Source organism: Tupaia chinensis, unplaced genomic scaffold (genome assembly GCF_000334495.1).
Source record: "Tupaia chinensis unplaced genomic scaffold, TupChi_1.0 Scaffold000503_1, whole genome shotgun sequence".
In the NCBI taxonomy this organism is placed as follows: domain Eukaryota; kingdom Metazoa; phylum Chordata; class Mammalia; order Scandentia; family Tupaiidae; genus Tupaia; species Tupaia belangeri.
In genome coordinates, this window is record NW_006160015.1 from 2,003,546 (window position 1) to 2,025,432 (window position 21,887).

General features: G+C 40.5%; 2 protein-coding genes across 2 annotated transcripts in view; one reads left to right on the plus strand and one right to left on the minus strand.

Annotated features, from left to right (window-relative positions):
- The window catches only part of GPR180 (G protein-coupled receptor 180), a gene marked incomplete in the record, with an annotated part of 35,763 nt that extends 35,626 nt beyond the window's left edge, over positions 1–137 (minus strand). Inside the window, 1 exon segment of the mRNA XM_006156613.3 lies at positions 1–137. Coding sequence (XP_006156675.2) covers positions 1–58 — 58 coding nt within the window.
- A 3,952-nt stretch (positions 138–4,089) lies between these two features.
- The window catches only part of TGDS (TDP-glucose 4,6-dehydratase), a 22,483-nt gene continuing 4,685 nt past the window's right edge, over positions 4,090–21,887 (plus strand). Inside the window, exons 1-11 of the mRNA XM_006156607.3 lie at positions 4,090–4,285; positions 6,899–6,965; positions 9,416–9,484; positions 10,953–11,043; positions 13,027–13,169; positions 14,184–14,282; positions 15,797–15,856; positions 17,449–17,492; positions 18,359–18,524; positions 19,446–19,504; positions 20,617–20,714. Coding sequence (XP_006156669.1) covers positions 4,200–4,285; positions 6,899–6,965; positions 9,416–9,484; positions 10,953–11,043; positions 13,027–13,169; positions 14,184–14,282; positions 15,797–15,856; positions 17,449–17,492; positions 18,359–18,524; positions 19,446–19,504; positions 20,617–20,714 — 982 coding nt within the window. The 5' untranslated portion in view covers positions 4,090–4,199. The remainder of the gene's footprint in view (positions 4,286–6,898; positions 6,966–9,415; positions 9,485–10,952; positions 11,044–13,026; positions 13,170–14,183; positions 14,283–15,796; positions 15,857–17,448; positions 17,493–18,358; positions 18,525–19,445; positions 19,505–20,616; positions 20,715–21,887) is intronic.

Here is a 21,887-nt window from a genome sequence, read left to right on the forward strand (position 1 = left end):
TGCCGTGCGGCCACCAGCAGCACGTGAGGGCCACCGCCAGCAGCCGCAGTCCCCCCATCCCCGCCTCCCGCTCCGCACCCACACCGGGGCCCCTAACCGCTTGCGGCTGCCAGCCCCACGTCGGCAGCAGCGGGGAAGGGGCGGGGCCAGCGCCGCTGTCCCGCTCCCGGGAGACTGAAGACCAATGAGACGAATCTGTCTGCCACGAGCCAAGGATATCCACCAATGAAAGGCCGAGATGGGCGGGACGTGCAGATCCACTCGTCCCATCACTTCCTTGCCTTTGGGCTAGTTCCCGCCTTTTTTTCGTGGAGCATCCAGGAGGATGTTGCTTCTGGTTACGGAAAAATTGTCACCAGCCTTGTTGTCCCAGTATAGCGAACCACAGCGCATGCGCAGGAGCGCTGGCACGGGTGAGCTGGACCTCGAGGGGCGTGTGGAATTCAGGAGGAATTTAGGCATACACGACGGGACCATTTCTGGCAAAGAGAGCACGCGCCCTGTTCCTATCCAGTTTTTCCTCTTGGTGCTCATATAGCTTACAGGACATGTTGACCATAGTGTCTCAAACACCCTCAACTCTCCCTGTCCCGAGTATAATGCATGACGTCTCCGGACCTACAACCGAGGTTGCTCTGCGAGGCTGCTGCCTTCTTGAATTAGGTCATCTCCCAGCATTCCGGGAATTACAGAGGCCCGCTCCTCGTGGGCCCTCAGTCCAATCAATTAAGTTCCAAATGTTTTAGCCCCTCTTTTCTTTTTAAACAATGATTTTTTTATTTGACTTTATTATTTTCCAGTTTGATCAAAGAGTCCCTCTTACCAGATGTTAGTGTCAAAAACAAAAAATGTCAAGAATTTAAAGATTGTAATTAGCTTTGTTTGGGATTCTACAATTGGGTAATACTTAAACAGTAAGTGTTCCAATAATGGAGTGGAAGTTTTGTTTTGTTTTGTTTTGTTTTGTTTTAAATTTGCCGTAGGGCACATGTGCTCACCACAGAGAGAGAAAGTGAGAACTCCCCACGCCCCTGGTGGGAGATGGTCACACCCCGGTTCCTTCTTCTCCATTTCTCCCTCCTTTCAGATTTTGGGCACGAATGTGCATAGATTTGGTGTGGTTTTTCAGGCTACCACGCCTGGGACATGAACCAGGTAGTGGGCCTCGTAGGGTTTTATGGACAGAGAAGGACTGAAGAAAATATTAAGAACAAAAACCAGAGTGGTCATTTCAGTTATTTTCCTTGTAACATGGGGACTGGGAGACAGAACAATAGGAAAATAACTGAGTAGTTAACATCAAGTTACTTCTTTTATGATCTAGGACTAAAATTTATTTTTAAGTTATTTTTTTATTTTAAGTGCAGGTTGAAATTGGCCTGTTGGGGAACTAGGCTGTTATCTCTCTCTCTCCTGGATTCTTGGAAGGTCAGATAACAATTTAGCTTTCACTTGGTGATACAGAGACAGGAGTGACTCCATTTTCATTTGCAGTCTTTTCTGCTAGGGACTAGAGCAGGAGCATGGTTCAAAACAGTGGCTTCCTATAATTTTTATTTAACGTTAGGAAGCCACAGTTACAGTCCTATGAAGGTGTGACTTACTTTGTCTATGGCAAGTGACCTGTCTCCAGCTTTAATTCTAAGGGGCTACAATCCTTCTTTACTCCAGGCCACAGAAAGCCTTAGGAAATGCAATTTGACCACATTCCTTTCCTCCAAAGGCTCTCAGTTGTCCTTACTACACAACCCAAACTCTTAACATTTAGCTCTCAAGTCTCTCAAAATACAACCTCTCAACTTCTAATCTCCATTCTTACCACTGTCAGTTCACTGACTACTCCCAAATTCTCACATCTTAGCTTTATCATTTGCAGATCCCTCTGGCTGGAATACTTCTGTGTAGTCTACCACACAACCTCTGCATCCTTTTTCTGTTTTATTCCTCCTTCTGAAGGTACTTTTTTTTAACTATAGGGTGTGTGTACTCGCCAGAAAGACAGAGAGAGACAAAAAGACAGAAAGCGAAAAATCACCCCCCATAGGGGATGGCCATGCCACAGTCCCTTCTCCTCCATTCTCCTCTCGGGATCTTGGGCACACACTCAAGAGTGAGTTTAAGCCACCGGGTCCGGGATTCAAACTGTGATCAACTACATGGGAGCCCAGCGACCTAGCCACTATGCCAACTGCTGGTCCTGAAAAAGTCTATTTATTTAGTGATGTGGGGTAGGAGAGGAAACCACACAGTATCTTTACACAGTGAACTATCCCTAGTCTCAGCCTCTGGGAGGATTTGGGTGGTGAACCTGGAACCTTCTACATGAGTCCAACATTAGAAAGTGTTGTATTATTGCCATGCCACCATGGCTCACAATACGTGTTAAGGCATCAGGATCCCACATGGCCGATTGATTAGTTCAAACCCTGGCCCCGGCAGCTTGAAAACACACCCAGGGTTGTGTGCACATGTGCCCAAACTCCTGAAAGGAGAACTAGAGAAGGGATTGCAGTGTGTCCATCTCCCATGGGGGCAGTGCTTTTTCATTTTCCCTCTCTGTCTCTCTCCTGTGAGCTCAGGTACCAGTTAATAAATTTAAAAAGACTAAATAACAGCCCATTGACGGTATTATATTCACTTAGATGTGCCTAGTTTTTCATTATTGTAGAGATACATCATTGAACAATTATCTGCGTTGCACTGTTACAGTCTACTCAGCAAGAAGAGGACATCCAGACATAGCCAAATTTATTGGAGTTTTATTGATTAAGCCAATGGCATAAGCTCAAAACCCCACAGCCCCGAGTGAAAGAAGAGAGGTGCTTATATAGGCAAAACTCACAATCAATTCTGGGTTGATAGGGTGATTACAATGGAAACTGAGGAGGGGACGAAGAGGAAAGGGAGTGGGTTTCCCATGCAAAAGCAGTTACAGAAGCTGCATCAAGCAGGTTAATTACTTCTAAGGGCACTCTCCAGACCTTTGTTTAATGGTCCCCATGGCTCAGGGCAGGGGTCTGGTGATCCGTAGTTAGGTTGTTAAGGAACATCTAAACAAAAAGGTTTCCAGCTAGTTAGCAAAGACAGACTATTAATCACTCTATATACTCTGGGCAAGTATAACCTAAAGTCCAAAGATGGAGGTGCTTCTGCTGCAGCACATGGAATCTGAGGCTCATGATGTACATTTGAAGTTCCAAAAGGCAATAGCAAATGACATTTCTACATATTGTATGCTAGCTATTTCCACTCCTTCTAGGCTTTGCCAACACTACTTTAAAAATAAAGATATTTATTCAGCTATTTGACAATATTTTCCGGCCGTTCGTTCTGGCCCAGACATAAAACTATAGGAGGAAACCATACACAGCCCCTGTCCTCATGTAGATAAGGGCTGGGAAGCATAATAAAGGCGAGATGGTTTCAGCGAGGCTGTAGTAGAACTTGGTATCTTAATTAGGGTGGTCAGGAAGAGCTCTCTAACAGCACTGCGTTCAAGCTGACAACTTTGGTAAGGGTAGGAACTAGGACGGCATCTGGGGAATGGAGATTCAGTTCCCGTGGAAGTAGCAAATCTGGCGAATTCAGGGAACAGCAAAGAGGGCTGGAGGCTGGGGCAGAGTGAGTAAAAGGGTGGGTGAATGCAGGGTAAGATTCAAGGGAAGGAACTAGGGAACATCTTTGTCACGACTACAAGCAACCTGCGCTGTCTTTAATAACGTTATTAACAACAGCGGTAAAAAGACCATTTTGCAATTGCAACCGCCCCTCTATATCTAGCAAGAAAATTCCTGGGAAATCTAGGCGCAACTGGGTAAACTCTGGAAATGGCAGGGATACAATGAAAAGAAGGTACCGTCTCCTAACTCTGACCTTCCGAGTACCTAAGCAAAGCCTAATCCATGGTGAAGACACCTGCCAGGATAACATCGCACATCACCCAGCTCACTCTTCCCCGCCTGCTCCTAGCGGTCCGGGCACTGGAGAAGAGAAGCTGCGCACGCGCCGTGGCCTGGGCCCCACAGCCCAGCCCCCAGTGGGCGGGGATAAGCCCGCTGCTGCGCCGCTCTCCGGAAACTGCCGCTGATTGCCGGTAAACGTGTCGCTGGGGGCGAGGCGCGTCGCAAAAAGTCGCAGTCATACTTTCCTACGTCTTCAGATCTGGCGCTTTACGGTGCGAGGCACTGCCAAGCTGGGAGATGTCGGCGTCGGGCTGGGAGGAACCCTTGGGTCCTCCCAGCGGCTTTGCGAAGCGGGTCCTGGTGACCGGGGGTGCTGGTTTCATGTAGGTAACGGTGCCGCTGGCTGAGCAGTGGCTCCCCAGAAATCCCAACCTCTCCCTGCGGCTTTGCTTGCCTTTGGGTCCAGCTTTAGGGGTCCAGATATGGGGAAGTCCCATTGCACCACCCGGACGACCCTTCCTTGTTGGCTCTCCTTGGCCTGCGGAGATGCGTTTCTTTTGCAACTGCGACTTCTTTAAAACCCCTTCCCCCCCCCAGAGCACGAGTGCTGTTGTGTCGGCCCTCCTATCTGGCCTGAGATCGCCACCTGCCACGCCTCCGGGTGTGCCCACGGTACCGGGACTCTCGGACGACTTAGCACCCTTAGCCTACTGCCACCACCACGAGGCACAGGCTTTTCCATATAGGCGCCCCCAAAACGACTTGGGGCACTCATTTGTTCACAAACTTAAAAAAAATTCCTCTGTTGTCATCCAGACGTTTGATGCCTCTTCTGCCATCCTCACATTGGACCTGTAAGCCCTCTTTTTCTGCTGCCGAAGTATCCGCCAAGGCGGTCTCTTCTCACGGTTTCCCCCTCCACTCTAACTCCGTTGGCTTCTTTTGTCTACAGATCGGCTGTAGCCTCTGGAGTGGTCATACTGCCACCATGCTTTAGTCTTTTTCTCATAGAGAAGTCAGTTTTTCTTAAGTAAATCGTGTTAGTACATACATTTTTACAACAGTGTCCCCATCAGAATAAAGCCCGAGCTCTACCGTATTAGATTGTAGAAGGTTCTAGTGCTCCAGCCCTACTTTTCCAATCAGGTTTCCTCTTGCTTTTCTGTATTTGCCATACTTAACCTCTTATAGTTCTTGTAAAAATGAGTTCCTCCTCCTGTCTTGAGGTCTTTGTGCTTGCTCTGCTCTGCTTAGCTTGTCTGCACCTCTCAATTCAGGGTTTAAATCAGAGATCTCCTCCAAGAGGCCTTACCTGACTGTCCTTTCACTTTGTTGTTGTTGTTGTTGTTATAGGGCGCGTACGCTCGCCAGACAGAGAGACAGAAAGTCGAGAAATCACCCCCAACGGGGGATGGCCACGCCCGCAATCCCTTCTCTTCCGTTCTCTCGGGATCGTAGGCATGCACACACACCTAGCGTGAGTTTTAAGCCACCGGGTCCGGGACGCAAACTACCCGTTGACTACGTGGGAGTCCAGCAGCATAGCCATTAGGCTAACTGCTGGTCCCCGCCCTTTCTAAGATAGCTGTTCTCCAGCTCACTCACTCTCTCTACCCGAAATTATATTAAGGATTTGTGTTTACTTATTTCTTCCCTGCATCCCCACTCTAGAATGTAAACTCCATGAGGGCAGAGATGTTGTCCAGTACTTGGAAGAGTACTTGTATCATTTTGGAAGATCTTTAGTAATTGTTGAGTGGATAAGTGCATGAATAATAAGCAAGAAACTTTCCTACCCTCAAGGAGGTCCATACCTAGTGGGAGAAAAGGGAGCATGGGAATTGTTGTTTATTGTCCATTAGCACATTAAATCACCCCTTCTATTCTAACAGTCATTTGGCAGGAAGGTACCAGGTGGGCAAGTGTCGCTTAATGAGAAGAGGAACATGGGTACGTGATACATTTGTGAGAGTGCTGGTCCAGGAGGGTGCATTCTAGAAAATGCTGTGAAAGGATTGCTGCGTACAAACTCTGAGGTTATAATTTGGTCACAGGTTGCACTTACTCCTGGGAGCCAACCTTTTAACTGTATGCCATAAAAATCAAGTAGATTGGTGCCAGCAGGTGTCATTGTAGTTAAAGCGCTGGAATTCAGTTTGTCTCAGACCAGGTGGCTTAAAACTCATGCCAGGTGCATGTGCCTGTGTAGTTAAAATCCTGAGAGGAGAATGGAGGAGAAGGGATTGTGGTGTGGCCATCTCTTCTGGGGGGAGGAGGGGTATCATTTCTCACTTTCTCTTTCTCTGTATCCATCTGTCTCTTTCTGTGATGAGCACATGTGCCCTATGGCAAAGACCTTAAAAAAAATTGGATAGATCATCTCACTGAGACATGCTTCTGGTTCCACTCCAATGTCGTCTGAAGCCTGGTAGTCCCTACAGTTATCCAGCTCTGGATAGTTGCAGCTGTTATTAGCCTGGGAAGGCTGGGTTCAGTCCAGGACTCCCATGAGGATGTTGATTTAGAGCACCAACTTCCTGTACCAAGGGGTAGCAATGAAAGAAGTTACTATAAACGTAGACAGTGGACTGTCCTCATGCTAGTTTAACTTTTACTTTATTGTATCTGCAGCTCCTGAAAAGGCATGTTGTAGTGTGGGTACAGTTGTGCTGACTTGCACCCATTATATTTATCATCCTGCTTTATTCTCACATTCATAGCGTTCATTGACAGCATCATGGCTTAAACTGATTTTCCCTTGTCCACAGAACCATCAATTCTTTCAAAACATAGTCTACAGAAAGTATAAGACTTTGTTCATAGATTCTGTTGAAATGCTCGGTGTTTGGTGAAAACTGCATGTGTGTATATTCAGTACATTTATATAAATTATCTTTGAAAATTTTTCTAATACTCAGTAGCTTAGAAAAACATTTAACAATTCAGGGAGGTTAAAGTTTTCTATTAACAAGATACCTTTTTTTTTTTTTTTAAAGAGCATCACATGTGATTGTCTCTCTAGTAGAAGATTATCCAAACTATATGATCATAAATCTAGACAAGGTGAGTTTTATAAAAAACGAACTTCATGCACTGCAATTACATTTCCATTACATTTTTTGAAAGTACTAGAATTGTATTATGTTGATATTTTAGTTTCTTGCTTAGTCATTTTAGCAACTTAGGAAACTATATAGTCATACACTAATGCTATATTTAATCTTATACAAAATCTTGAAACTTCCATTTTTCACATTTTTAATTGTATTTTTCACTATGTAAATAAAATGTGCAGTTATCAAATCAGGGTAATTAGGATATCCATCTCAGACAGTTACTACTTTGAAAACTTTAAAAATAGTCTTTCAGCTATTCTTTTTTGTTTGTTTGTTTTGTTTCTTTTTTGGAGAGATTTTCGCTATAGGGCGTGTGTGCTCGCCAGACAGACAGAGAGAGACAAAGAGACAGAAAGCGAGAGATCACCCCCCAGGGGGTTGGTCACACCACAATCCCTTCTCCTCCATTCTCCTCTTGGGATCTTGGGCACGCATGCACACGTGCCCGGTGTGAGTTCTAAGCCACCGGGTCCGGAACGCAAACGGCGGTCGACTATGTGGGAGTCCAGCGACATAGCCATTACGCTAACTGCTGGTTCCCTCTTTTAGCTATTCTGAAGTATACAATAACTTATGTTTATGTATAGTTATGCTAGTGTGCTGTAGAACACTGAAACTTATTCCTCTTCCAGCCAATTGTAATTTTTCATCCATTAACCAACATCTATCTCCCTATTCTCCCTACTTTACCTAGCCTCTAGTAATCACTATTTTACCCTCTACTCTTGTACGGTTAACTAGCAAACTCCACATATGAGCAAGAACGTGTAATTTTTTCTTTCTATGCCCGTGTTATTTCACTTAATATAACATCCGCTACGCTTGTCCTTATTGCCTTGAATGATACGGTATAATACGTATGTTTATAGTATATTATGTACATTTATTCTCCTGATGGACACTTAGGTTGAGTTCATAGCTTGGCCTATTGTGAATAATGCTGCAGTATATTTTAGTATTGGGATGCTTTCTTAGATTTAATTTTTTAACTATTTTATAATTGTCACCTACCTATTTTTGAAATTAAAATGCAATTTAGTGCATTTAATTATGAGACTATTGCAGTAAATAATTTTAGTCTCCATGGAGAATCTGAAACCCATGGTCAGTAATCATTGGATTTTTTAATTTAAACAGAAAATACAAGTAGTTATTTTAGTTTCACAAAAAGTAATAGTAAAAACATACAGGCAGAGAATAACTCTTAACTCTTAATCGTGTCTGCCTGCCTTACCATTATGGGCAGGCCTTCCATCCTACTTCCGTCTGTATATTGATTTACCAACAGTTAACCAGGAACAGGTTTCATGCATTATGATATGTGTTACACAGATGTAATTCTTTTTTTAAAAAAGAATTATTTTATTTAACTTTATTTATTTTAATTTGAGCAGAAAGGAGCAGAGAGAGAGAAAGTGTGAGAAAGCAAGCTGCCAGATCTGGGATTCAAATCATGGTCGGCCATGTGGGAGTCCAGCGTCCTTAACCACCACGCCACCTGCCGGCCCCCACAGATATAATTATTTTCAATACTAATTCCTTTTTTTTTTTTTTTTAATTGATAGAGAGTACATATGCTTACCAAATAGAGAAAGAAAGGAGAAAGTACTTCCCGGTGGGATGCAGTCACACTGTAATCTCTTCTCCATCTCTCCACTTTTTTGGGATCTTGGGTATGCTTAAACACATATGTCTCCAGAGTGTTTTTCAAGCTTCCAAGGCGAGGATTCAAACTGCAGTCAGCCATGTGGATCTAGGCTATGGGGCTGGCCCATCTACTGGGTTGTCGGAAAAGTCATGATGTATTTTTCCTGTGTTTTTCTATGCAAAAATGTGTCATGACTTTTCCAACAACCCAGTAATTCCTTTTCTGTAAGGAATGGGAAGCTTTTCTAGCCACCACTGGCTGAAGGCAAATTTTGGCAAGAATTTTTTTGATTTTAATTTAATTAAATTATTATTATTTTTTTTGGTATAGAGTGCATGCATTCAACAGAGAGAGAGGTTGGCCATGTCACAATCCCTCCTGTTCAGTCTCTTAGAATTTTGGACATGCACGCATGTACCTGGCATGGTTTTTCAAGCCACCAGGTCTGACACATGAACCACAAAAGTGGGCCACGTGGAATCCAGCGTCTTAATCCCCATGCCATCTGCTAGCTCCAAACTTTATTTTTAAGTCGAGGTTTATACAAAGATACATATTTTTTTCAAGTAGCTAAATTACTTGTTTGTTTTCTATTTTTAAGGTGTCAGAAACCTAAAATATATACAAACAGAACAAACATTTTAAAAGAACATGCTCATGTATTAAAATGATTAACATTTGTGGTCTTTACAATAAATTGCTATTTTATAGGAAAGGCTAATATTTTCCCATCATCCTCTTACTTTAAGCTGGATTACTGTGCAAGCTTGAAGAATCTTGAAACCATTTCTGACAAACAAAACTACAAATTCATACAGGTATGGAGGTTTTCTTATAATTGTGTTATGCCTCTTCAGTCATGAAAAGATTCTCTACATTACAAACTTGTGTACTATGGGCTTTGAAGGAGCCCTTATTAAAGGCCTTTTAAAAGGTTGGGTAATTGGAAGTACCATGGATTCTGGAGAATACCGCTTTGATGGACATCACATAAGAAGCCACATGTGACTTTCTGGTACCTTGGTAGATCTAGGAGAAGTTAGCTGAATTCACACGGTTTATAATTTTAGGTACTCACTAGCCTCTTTCAAAGGCTCTCATGGCATTTGAAGTCATTGGTATAAACAGGATGTTATCTAACAGGCCAGTGAAAGTGTGTTGTGAAGCTCATAGGATAGTCTCTCCCCACCCCAGTTAGGGCTTGGTTAGTTCTGGAAGGTTGATTCTGACTAACCACTCTTAAAAAGAGTCCAAGGTCTAAACCATGGGGCCAGTTCATTAATACCATTAATACGCAAAGGGAAAAGTTACAGACCAACGAAACAATCTTATGATTTATGGGTTTTTTTTGTTTTTTTTTTTTTTTTTTAAAGGCAGCATTTCCCCTCTGTCTGGTGTTTTTTCTTTTTAGAGGTTTTTGCCTTAGGGCATATGTGCTTGCAGGAGATAGTGAGAGGGAAAGTGAGAAATCACCCTCCAAGGGGAATGACCACACCACAGTCCCTTCTCCATTCTCCTCCTGGGATCGTAAGCACACATGCACATGTGCCTGGTGTGAGTTTCAAGCCACTGGGTTCAGAACTCAGGCCATGGTTGGCCATGTGTGAGTCCAGCCACATAACCACTATGCCATCTGCTGTCCCTGTAAGTTCTCCTTTTAACCATACAACTTAAAGAAAAACTAAGCTGTCCCTGTAAGTTCTTTTAACCATACAACTTAAAGAAAAACTAAGGAAATATTTTATAATTCTGTATGAAAGTGTGTTCTTCAGTTACCGAATAATTGCTGAGAATACATATTTTTAGAAAAATTGGCAGTAGTACATATAAATTTCAAAAGTACCATAATTTTACCTCGTTGTGATAAAATACACTTTCAAATGACAATTTTAAAATGTCATTTCTGTTATACTTACTTTAATTATATTTTGATAATGATTACCTTAAAGGACTTAATGCTAAAAAAAATTCTCTATTAATATATTTATCTTAGATTGGCAGAAGTGTAGCAAAAAAAAAAAAACCCTCACACTATACTTACTAGTAGTTGGTACTCGATAATATACATATTGTTTTACAATTATTTGCAAAAATGTCTTGAATTGAATATCTTATGTCCTATGCTGCCGGAGAAATACATTTATTACTGTATTTTCTAGACTACCTGGTTTTCTAGATGTTCTCTATTAAACTGATGTGGGAGGCAGGGAGGATAGATAGTAATGGTTATTATGAATGAAAGTGCCGAGGACAACCCAGCCTTTCCATGTTCTCTTTTTCATACAGGGTGACATATGTGATTCTCACTTTGTGAAACTGCTTTTTGAAACAGAGAAAATAGATATAGTTCTACATTTTGCTGCACAAACACATGTAGGTAAGCAATGTTTTATGTTATTGTGGTTGGCAATTTTTTGTGTTACCCAGTGGCTAACTAGCCTAATTCCAAAGTCTAGTAGTGGGTTCGATTAAGTAAATACTTTATATAGACCTTTGAAAGATGGTATACCCTGCTGGACCAGAAAATCTAGTCCATAGTCACCATGTCATCAATACTTGGGACTTGTTTTGTTTTGGAGAGAGATTTTTTTTTTGCTATAGGGCATGCGAGCTTGCTAGAGAGACAGAAAGCAAGAAATCACCCCCCCAGAGGGAGGGGTCCCTTCTCCTTCATTCTCCTCTTGGGATTTTGGACGAGCACTCATGCACACGTGTCTGGTGTGAAGTTTAAGCCACCAGGTTTGGGACTCTAATGGCAGTGTGCTACGTGGTAGTCCTGTGATGTAACCATTACACCATTACACCATTTGCTGGTCCAAGTACTTGGGACTCTACATTATTTTGAATAATGTAAGTTGAAACATAACCTTAAATGCAATCTTAAAACCTTGAGTTTAGGAATTCAGGATAGTGATTACTTCTAAAAGGGAGTAGTGGGGAAATGGATCTTCAACTGTGTTTTTTATGTTTTCTTAAGTTGGGTGATGAACATTATTTTATTATATCATATATTGTAGATAGTATACCCGTATTATCTATACCATATTATATTATTGTGTCTACCAGTTCAGATATTTTCCTAATAATTTATCTACCATTTTTCTTGTGAAATATAACAGATTCAGAAAAATTTAGATATACAGTTAAGTAAATAATGACAAGGAGAGCACCCATGTAGCCATCGCCTAAACAAAAATCAAAATGTTGCCAACTCCTCTTTAGGAGCAGTACAGTTGCTACCTCTTGTCTGATTTAAAGTTATAATTTCCTTTGCTTTTCTCTACAATTTTGTTGTCTATATATTTATTCCTAAGCTACCTAGGTTAGTTTTGGATATTTGAAGTTTTATAAAAATGGATGTATAGGGCCAGCAGGTAACATGGTGGTTAAGGCACTGGATCTCACATGGCCAACTTTGTGGTTCAAGTCTTAGACCTGGTGGCTTGAAAAACACGCTGGGTGTATGTGCATGTGTGTCCAAACCTGAAAGAATGGAAGAGAAGAGATTCTGGCGTGGCCATCCCCCTGGGAGATGATTTCTCACTTTTCTTCTCTCACTACCTATGTGTCTCTCTCTGGCAAGTGCATGTGCCCTACAGTAAAATTGAAAAAAGAAAAGAAAAGGACGTATAAAACTACATGCAGATTTTTTGGTCTTGCTTTTTCATAGTCTATATAGATTCATATGTACATGTATTTGGTCTGTTTATTTTCAATGCCATGCACTATTCCAATCTAAGAATGTACCATACTCGATTTATATTTTACTCTTGATAGGCATTTGGGCTGTTTATACCTGTGGGCATTTTCAACACTGCTGCTATAACAAAATGCGACAGGCTGGGTGACTTAAAAAATCAGAAATTTATTCTCTCGCAGTTCTGGAGGCTGAAAGTCCCAAATCAAGGTTCAGCTCTTTTAAAGTGAATTTATTTTTAAATAATTTATCCAGTATTTATTGGTCCCAGAAATAAAAGCATGATCTGAAAAGTCTAGTCCTATAATAACAACTGGAAACTTCCTTTTTATATTGAAAAACATTGTAAATTTAGCAATAGCATTTCTTACTTTCCTCTTAAAATAAATAAGCATTTCCTAAAAATATGGCACTGATCGAATAGTTTTCTTGGTGCTAAGAATTCACATGTACTATGTTATTTGGGTAAATAAAACATCAATATCAATGTGTGTGTATGTTATTTCTAAACCTACTGCAATTGCAAAGGAAAAGAAGTGAATAGTACTATCCTTAAACCAATGTTAGTCCAAGTTTGGTATTTGTTTTGTCCCTTGAGTGGAATTATTTTAGTTTTTTACTTTTCTTTCTTCCTTTCTCTCGCTCTCTCTCTTTTTTTTTAAGATCTTTCATTTGTACGTGCCTTTGAGTTTACATATGTTAATGTTTATGGCACTCACGTTTTGGTAAGTGCTGCTCATGAAGCCAGAGTGGAGAAGTTTATATACGTCAGCACAGATGAGGTATACGGAGGCAGTCTTGATAAGGTAAGCTTAGAAAACACATATTTCACCTTCTTAGCACTTACCACAGTACAAACCTGTCTCCCTAAACATACCCTGGGCTTTTTCATCCTTCCAAGTATACACACTGGACACTCTCCAAAACTTTCTTCCTTTGTCTCTTTTGATCAAATCAAATGATGCCATGCCAAATGGGGAACAACAGCCTAGTCTTAGTAGAAATTTATTTGTAATTTGACTTAAGAAAAAGGAATTTATTCTCTCACAGTTCTGGAGGCTGAAAGTCCAAAATCAAGGTTCAGTTCTTTTTTTTCTTTTTTGGAGAGGTTTTTGCCATAGGGCATGTGCACTTGCCAGACAGACAGTGAGAGACAGAGAGACAGAAAGCGAGAAATCACCCCCTCAGGGGGGATGGCCATGCCGCAATCCCTTCTCCTCCATTCTCCTCTTGGGATCTTGGGCACGCATGCACATGTGCCTGAGTTTTAAGCCACCGGGTCCAGGACTCGAACCACGATCGACTACGTGGAAATCCAGCGATGTAGCCATTTCGCCATCTGCTGGTCCTAGGTCTCTGGGAATTTTTTCAGGAAAATTTACTCCTTCTTGCACCCTTGCCATTCTATCTGACGTAGTATCCAGAATGATTTTTAAACTGTAAGTCAGATGCTGGTATGACTCCATTACAACCTGTGGATATATTCATAGTGGCTTTCAGGGTTTAATGTTACCTGGCCTCTCTCTAGCTCTCTGACCTCAGCTCCTATTTCTCTTTCCTCTCACTAACCTGTCTGAAGTTCCTTTGGGTACCCTTCTGTCTCAGGGCCTTTGCACTTGCTGTTCTCTCTGTCCACCTTACAGGATTGTTATGATCAATAAAGAAGATACATGTCTTGGGGAAAGTGCCAGGCATGTGTGGTTTAAGAAATGGTTTTTTAAATGTGGTGATTGCCAATTCAAGTTTGTAATGTTTCCTGGTTTTTCTCCTTAAAAACTGTGCACAATATTTATTTTCTTAATACTTATTTTTTAAATTAGGAATTTGATGAATCTTCACCCAAACAACCTACAAATCCTTATGCATCATCTAAAGCAGCTGCTGAATGTTTCGTGCAGTCTTACTGGGAGCGTTATAAGGTAAGAACTGATTGCAGAAACTCTTGAACCATTTTTCTTTGGACTTAGATATGAAAACGCCAAGTCAATTTGAGCAGTATTTCATTTTTAGAATAGAAGATATAGCCCAAGAAAAGTGTTAGGACAGACTCTATTGCCTGGTAATTAAGGGAGTTGGATTCTACATGGCAAATTATGTGGTTAGAATCCTGGCCCTAATGGCTTGAAAAACATTGGTGGGGGCCAACAGATGGCATAGTGGTTAAGGTGCTGGACTCCCATGTGACTGACCATGGTTTGAGTCCCAGTTCTGGCAGTTTGAAACTTACACTGGGTACTTATGTGTGTGTGCCCAAAATTCCAAGAGGAGAATGGAGGAGAAGGGATTGCGGTGTGGCCATCCTCCTTGGGGGAGAGTGGGGGGCGGGGTGGGGGGTGATTTCTTGCTGTCTGTCTCTCCAGTTCTCTTTGTCTCTCCAATGAGCACATGCAGCCAATAGCAAAAATCTCTTAAAGAAAAGAAAAACATGATAGTGCATGTGTTTCCATGCCCCAAGTCCCAACAAAAGGGAGAAATGGACAAGGGATTGTGGTGTGGCCATGCCCTATTGGGGAGTACTTTCTCCCTCTTTCTCTTTTTTTTGTGGCAAGCACACATGCCCTTTGGCAATTACAGAACAAAAAGAAAGAAAAGTTACAGATTAAGGAATTAAAAAATCATTTTCCTATAAAGCATGGGCAAAGTAGGATCTGCTTCTTCAGTTCATCCTCAAAGAAATCATTGAATATATATATTTTTTCCTCTTTCAGTGAAAGGTAGATTGTTAAAACTATAGCGAAAAGCCCTTTTGGAATCCTTTGAATGGAGGAAGGCGGAGGGAGGGAAGATTCCCTTTCCTGCTACGTGCTTCTTTCTGTCTGATTCGCTCTCTTGGACCCTTGTGGGTGGGATGTAGACTTGCCCCTGCTGCCCCAGGTTGCAGTGTCTATAGAGGGAGCCTCCACACAGTTTGGCTTCTGCTGATCTTTGTGAATCACTAGAGAAAGCCAGTCAGATTAGAAAGGAAAACCGTGGAATTCCTTACAAGTCTCTCCCCTTCGTTGCTCCAGCAGCATTGTTCCTTTCCCTTTCATGGTCACTCTTACTCTTCATAAGAAAGGATACAGTGGAGAGAGCCAACTTGAAGTGTCACAGCTAATCAAACTCAGAGTCGGAGAGATAGTCTCTGAATTGATCAGGTGGAAAAGTCCCCAGAGTTCTGCTCTCGGAGAGACGTACCAACCTGCCTCCTCCATCTGTGTTCCTTCTCCCTGCTCAGTAGAGAGAACGTTCTTCCTTTTGGAACCTCTGCCTTTATCTAAACCCCATCCTCTTCTGTCTTTGTAGGAACTTTACATTAGAGACAGATTTTCTTAACTCTGTCCTTAAGGGGTGTGTGGAATTTAGGCAAAGGTGCCCATATTTTAAAACTCTGTCTTTAAAATTATTATTATTCTTGGACTTTTCCATTGTCTAATGTTGAATACTCTTTAAGTTTCCAGTTGTTATCACAAGAAGCAGTAATGTTTATGGACCACATCAATATCCAGAAAAGGTACATTTTGCTTCTAAATTCATGGTGTCTTATTGTAATTTTTCGTTATTTTAAAAAGAAAATGTCTCTTTAGTTGTTTGGCTGAAATAATTATGTAATAATTATATGTGTGATTTTAAATACTGTGTAGACCACATGCACATCCTATCAGTCTTAGTTTGGAGACTTGAGTTTATGTCTCAATTTGACAGTTACTAGCTGGCATGACCTTAGCCTTTAGCATAGGCTTTAAGTTGGAGCCTGAAGATAGTAACACTTAGGAAGGTTGCGAAGGGTCCAGTGAGATGATTTATGTAAGCATGCCTGTACTTTCCAGACCTCTAAGGCACTACATACTACTTCGACCAAACCGCCATGTTGCACTCAAGACTCCCAGTCTGGAGTCAGACCGATAGGTCAGGAAATGTATTATGGAAAGTTAAGAGTTAATTATCATAGATACTAATGTGAGAAGCTTGTGTGTAAACATTCCTGGCAGATGGTTAACTGTGCCCCAACCCATCCCAACTATAGTAAGAAAATAACACAAGTTTGTAATATGTTTTGGCGTTTTTCTGCTTAGAAAGCATACATATTTATTTTATGAATAGTGTATAAAAAGATGGAGTTAAAAGTCTCAGGATGCCTGGACAGTTGGTTTTGTGTCATTAAGCCTAATTTTAGGTAACTGTTGGCTAGCCTGCCTAAATTTGGATACTGGGTTTTTTTACTTTTTTTTTTCCTCTCACTTCCCAGATAGTTGCATTGATTTTTTTTGCCTAAAGAGAAGGACCATGTCATGATCTGCTGATGTTATAATAATATCTACTTTGCTTAATTTTTGGAATATGTCTCATAAGTTTATTATAAATTTAGTAATTTCTTTTCTTGTCCTGTTACTTAAATTTTCTTTGAATTCAAGGGCACTGGAATTTACTTTTTCTAAATTCCACAAGCACTTACAGAGTAGGTATTATATGTAAAAGGAAGTAACATGATTCACACCCTTATGAAATCAACACAGATGTGAACTTTGTGAAGAGAGCAGACTGTTCATCTAGATTTGTTTTCGAATTGTTTCATTATTTTTGTAATTTTATCCTTAAGTAACTGGTTTCATGAAATAGAGTTATTTTACTTATCAAATATCATGTAGATTGAGCATCTCTAATTAGGAAATTTGAAATTCCAACTACTCCAAAATCTGAGACTTTTGTGTGCTGACATGACACAAGTGGAAAACTCTTCACTAGCCTTCGTGTGACGGGTCATAGTCAAAATGCTGCAATACGAAAATATTGACCAAAATGACTCAGACCATGTATGTAAGGTGTATATGAAACATGAATGAATTTCATGTTTAGACTTGGGTCTCATCCTCAGGATATCTCACTATGTTGATGCAAATGTTCCAGTGTCTGAAATCTGAAATAACTTCTGATCCCACACATTTCAGACAAAAGATACTCAACTTATAGTAGGTTTTTCATGATAAGACCTAGAAGTTACCCATATGTGTGTTTCTTAACAATCTTTTAATTTTATAATGGGTTCAGATTCATATTAATGACTGAATTTTCAAAATCTAAAATGACATTTAAATATTCTTTTAGGTTATTCCAAAATTTATATCTTTACTACAACACAACAGGAAATGGTATGTTATTTTCCTTTGTTTGTATATTCTTTCCTGGTATGTTATGATATTTGATGACAGTCTTTCCTGAAATATTATGATACAGTCTTAGAGTCAGAGGGCATAAAATAGAATGTCCCATTAAATTTGCAAATTGTTTCTCCAGTGTAATGGTTTTTAAAATAACTATAAACAGTGATTGAATTCTTAATGATATGAAACTTTTGAGTTATAGCATTAAAATTTGTCATCTATTTTATTTATCTTATTTAATTTTACTTTTTCAAAGGATTTATTTAGTTCATAGACCTGTAGATATTTCTCCAAAATGAATTTACAGTATAAAATTAATAAGTATTTCTCAGGAGCCACTTACATGTTTGATTTTTCCTACTATGCAACCCTCAGGGGGTTTGCAGATTATTTAAAAACCGTAAACAAAATTTAGAAATTATGAGAATTTGTATTTTTTTTGGGGGGGGGGGGAGATTTTCACTGTAGGGCGCGTGCGCTCGCCAGACAGACAGAGAGAGATATAGAGATAGAAAGCGAGAAATCACCCCCCAGGGGGGATGGTCACGCCGCAATCCCTTCTCCTCCATTCTCCTCTCGGGATCTTGGGCACGCACGCACACACGCCCAGCGTGAGTTTTAAGCCACCGGGTCCGGGACACGAACCGCGGTCGACTATGTGGGAGTCCAGCGACATAGCCATTACGCTAACTGCTGGTTCCCGAGAATTTGTATTTTCAGTAATAGATCCCTATGATCCCCCTGTGGTTTGGCTTCTCTGGAGTCATACTCACTCATTGTTGTAAACTGGTTTAGGAGCACTTATTTATTTATTTGTTCACGCCTTATGATTCCACTTCATTTCATCTATTTAGCTGCATTCATGGATCAGGGCTTCAAACAAGAAATTTCCTTTATGCTACTGATGTAGTGGAAGCTTTTCTCACTGTCCTCAGAAAGGGAAAACCAGGTGAAATTTATAACATCGGAACCAATTTTGAGATGTCAGTTGTCCAGCTTGCCAAAGAACTAATACAGCTGGTATGTATCTATTATAAAAGGGTGGTCACATTTTCAAAATCATCACTGAATTAGTGACAGTAATCATTAATTTATTCAAAATCAGGAGTGCACAGTTTACGTAGTTTAAGGTGAACAAGTAGAAAATGAAGTTCCTAATTATGTATATATGTGTGTTTTCATTTGAAGTATCATTCATTTAGTAACAGCTTTTGAGGAAAAAAATCATTTATTTAATTTCTAATTATAAGACATGTCTCAATTTCAGAAACATAAAATTGTGTCTTAGAATCAGTTACAATGATATCTAAAATGGTTATAGTTAGATTTTTAAATTTTTTTTGCCATAGGGCACCATGCGCTCACCAGAGAAAGAGAATATAAGGAACATCAATGATAAATCTTAGAATTTAGTAAAAAGGAGGACTAAGTAATAATCAAACTCTTAAAAAAAATTATTTTCCCCATAGTTTATACAGTATGTATGCTTTGTGAGTTCCAGGTGGACTTTAAGTTATAAAGTATAGGAAATGTTGCTAAACTGGGGACCAGCAGATGGTATAATGGTTATGTCACTGGACTCCCACATAGTTGACCGTGGTTTGAGTCCTGGACCCAGCAACTTAAAACTCATGCTGGGCACATGTGCATGCGTGCCCAAAATCCCAAGAGGAGAATGGAGGAGGAGGGATTGTGGCGTGGCCATCTCTCCTGGGGTGAATTCTCTCTGTCTCTCTCTGTGTCTTTGCAATGAGCGCATGCGCCCTGTAGCAAAAACCTCTCTCAAAAAGCCAAAGTGTTGCTAAATTGCTGTCCACTTTGGCTGTGTCCTCCACTTTCAGGCAATTGTTTTTCTTGGCTTTTGAATCAGCTAGTAAATACCACTGTTATTTTCTGGTCTCATTTCATAACTTGACCTAAAAATCTTTTCTACTTTGACAGATCAAAGAGACCAATTCAGAGTCTGAAATGGAAAACTGGGTTGATTATGTTAATGACAGGTGAGTAACTAGTGAAACATCAGAGAAGTTGTGAAATCTTAGGTACTTACAAAATTATCAACTATATGGACTGGCTTGGAAACTAGCCTATCTCTTTTGAGTTTTCTGGTCAAATATCTTTCTCCTAATGATAAGTGTCACACACATTGAACGTAGCACTACTACTTACGGCAGTGTGACTTAAAGTTATTGCCATTTCTAAGTCTGAGGTTTCCTTTATGTTGGAATAGGAATAACAACAACTTGCTTATAAAAACCTTCAAGTTTAACTATAGTATATATAAAGTACCTGACCTCGGGCTTGGCCGTTTATTGAGTTCCTTATGTGCGTCAGGCACTGTGCTATACCTAGACTGGCTGAAATAAGAAAAGGATAGCCCATAGAGAGGGCTAGGGATCTGGGATTATGGAGGAGTTTTTAGTTTTCTTTTTTTCTTTTAATTGACATAGGGGGTGTATACTCACCAGGGAGAGAGAGGGACAGTAAGAGAGCAAGTGAGAACTCACCCCATGCTGTAGTCCCTTCGCTTCCATTTTCCTCCTGGGATTTTGGGCATGCACATACACACACTCGGAATTATTTTCAAGGCACCAGTTCTGGGATGCAGATTGCAGTTGGCCATGTGGGAGTCCACCTTAACCACCATGCTACCTGCTGGCCTTGAGGTTTTGTTTGTTTTGTTTATTAATATGTATTTTATTTTACAAATTTTCTACAATCAGCATTATCAAGGGGATTTTTTTTAATTGCCAAAGGGTATGTGTGCTCTTTAGAGAGAGAGAACCCCACAGTGGGACGTGCATGTCACAGCCCTTTTCCCCTCTGTTTCTCCATCCTGTCAGGACTTTAGGTATACACGCACACACACCAAGTGTGTTTTTCAAGATGCCAGGCTGGTAGTTGAACCGTAGTTGGCAGTGTGGGATCCAGTTTTCTGTGCATGCACTAAGCCACTCTGCTACAGGGCCAGCCCTGAGGGGAATGTTTTTAAGAAAAAACTTGGATTATGGTAAAGATGAATGGACACACATTCATCAACCCTGTATCTCTTGGTATTTAAATTTGTAAATATGTATCACACTGTCATTTTAAATCTGTTTTGTTTTTTAAGACCTACCAATGACATGAGATATCCAATGAAGTCAGAAAAAATCCATGGCTTAGGATGGAAGCCTAAAGTACCTTGGGAAGAAGGAATAAAGAAAACAAGTATGTTATGAATCGATCATTTTAGGGGCAAATCAGAAAAAATTTTAAGGAAAAGTAATTATTTTAGAACATTGTACAAATTCAGCAGAATGTTGTAATGAGTCGTTTTCACTTTGCAAATTGTTACATTTAATATATTTCTAACAATAGTACTATTTCCTGAACATCTTGAATTTCGTAGACAACTTCTGATCACTCTTCCTATAGCTTGTTAACATAAATCAGATACCTGTTTCATTGATTCTGAGTGCAAAGTTTTCACGTCCTCAGCCCTGAAAGTGTTTTGTAGTCACTGGTGTCTTACAATTATTATTGCAGCTTTTTGCTTTCTGGAGGTAGGTAGGATAATGGTCTGTTGTAAGATCAGTGGCATCTTACATTTGACGAAATATATCCAGTTGCAGTCTTTGAGTGTTATGAGTCTTTTTATATTGAAACAAACAGGAAAGAAATATGCATGTGCAGAAAAATCTATTAACATAAGTGTATGAGGGGGCCAGCAGGTGGCGCAGTGACTTGAACCGTACATTGGGCGCATGTGCATGCATGACCCAAATCCCAAGAGAACGAAGGAGAAGAGATTGTGATGTGGCCATCTCCCCTGGGGGGTGATTTCTCACTTTCTCTCTCTTCGTCTCTGTCTCTCCAGTGAGCACACATGCCCTATGGCAAAAATCTCTCTTAGAAAGAAAGTATATGACGTCTGTGTATGTACGCTAAAGCTCTATTTAGAAATGTACTAATGAAAAAAGATCTACTTAAATGTACAGTAGTGAAAAGGCTTGATTCAGAGCTTGAAATGCAAAATATTTGTGTTGAATATTGAAAAGCAAGACCAAAGAAAATTTTAAATGATCAGGTTTCTTTTAACTAAAACAGCTCTTATTGGTCCAGCAGCTACAGTGCAGCAGTAATGTGAAAACCCTGGAAAGGCTGGCTGGGCGCCATATTGGCCGACCATGGGTTTGGATCTCTAGACTGGGCTGAACACATAGCAGGCACCCAGGATCCTGAGGGGCTGGGGCCTTAGGAAGGGGAATCAAGGCATGATGAGACCCTGTCAAAATTGCCTCTCTTTCTCCCTCCCTCCTCTCTGTCTCATGTACATATATGTGCTCTGTATCATAAAAAAAAAAATAAAACTTTTATTGATAATATAGCAACATAAAATCA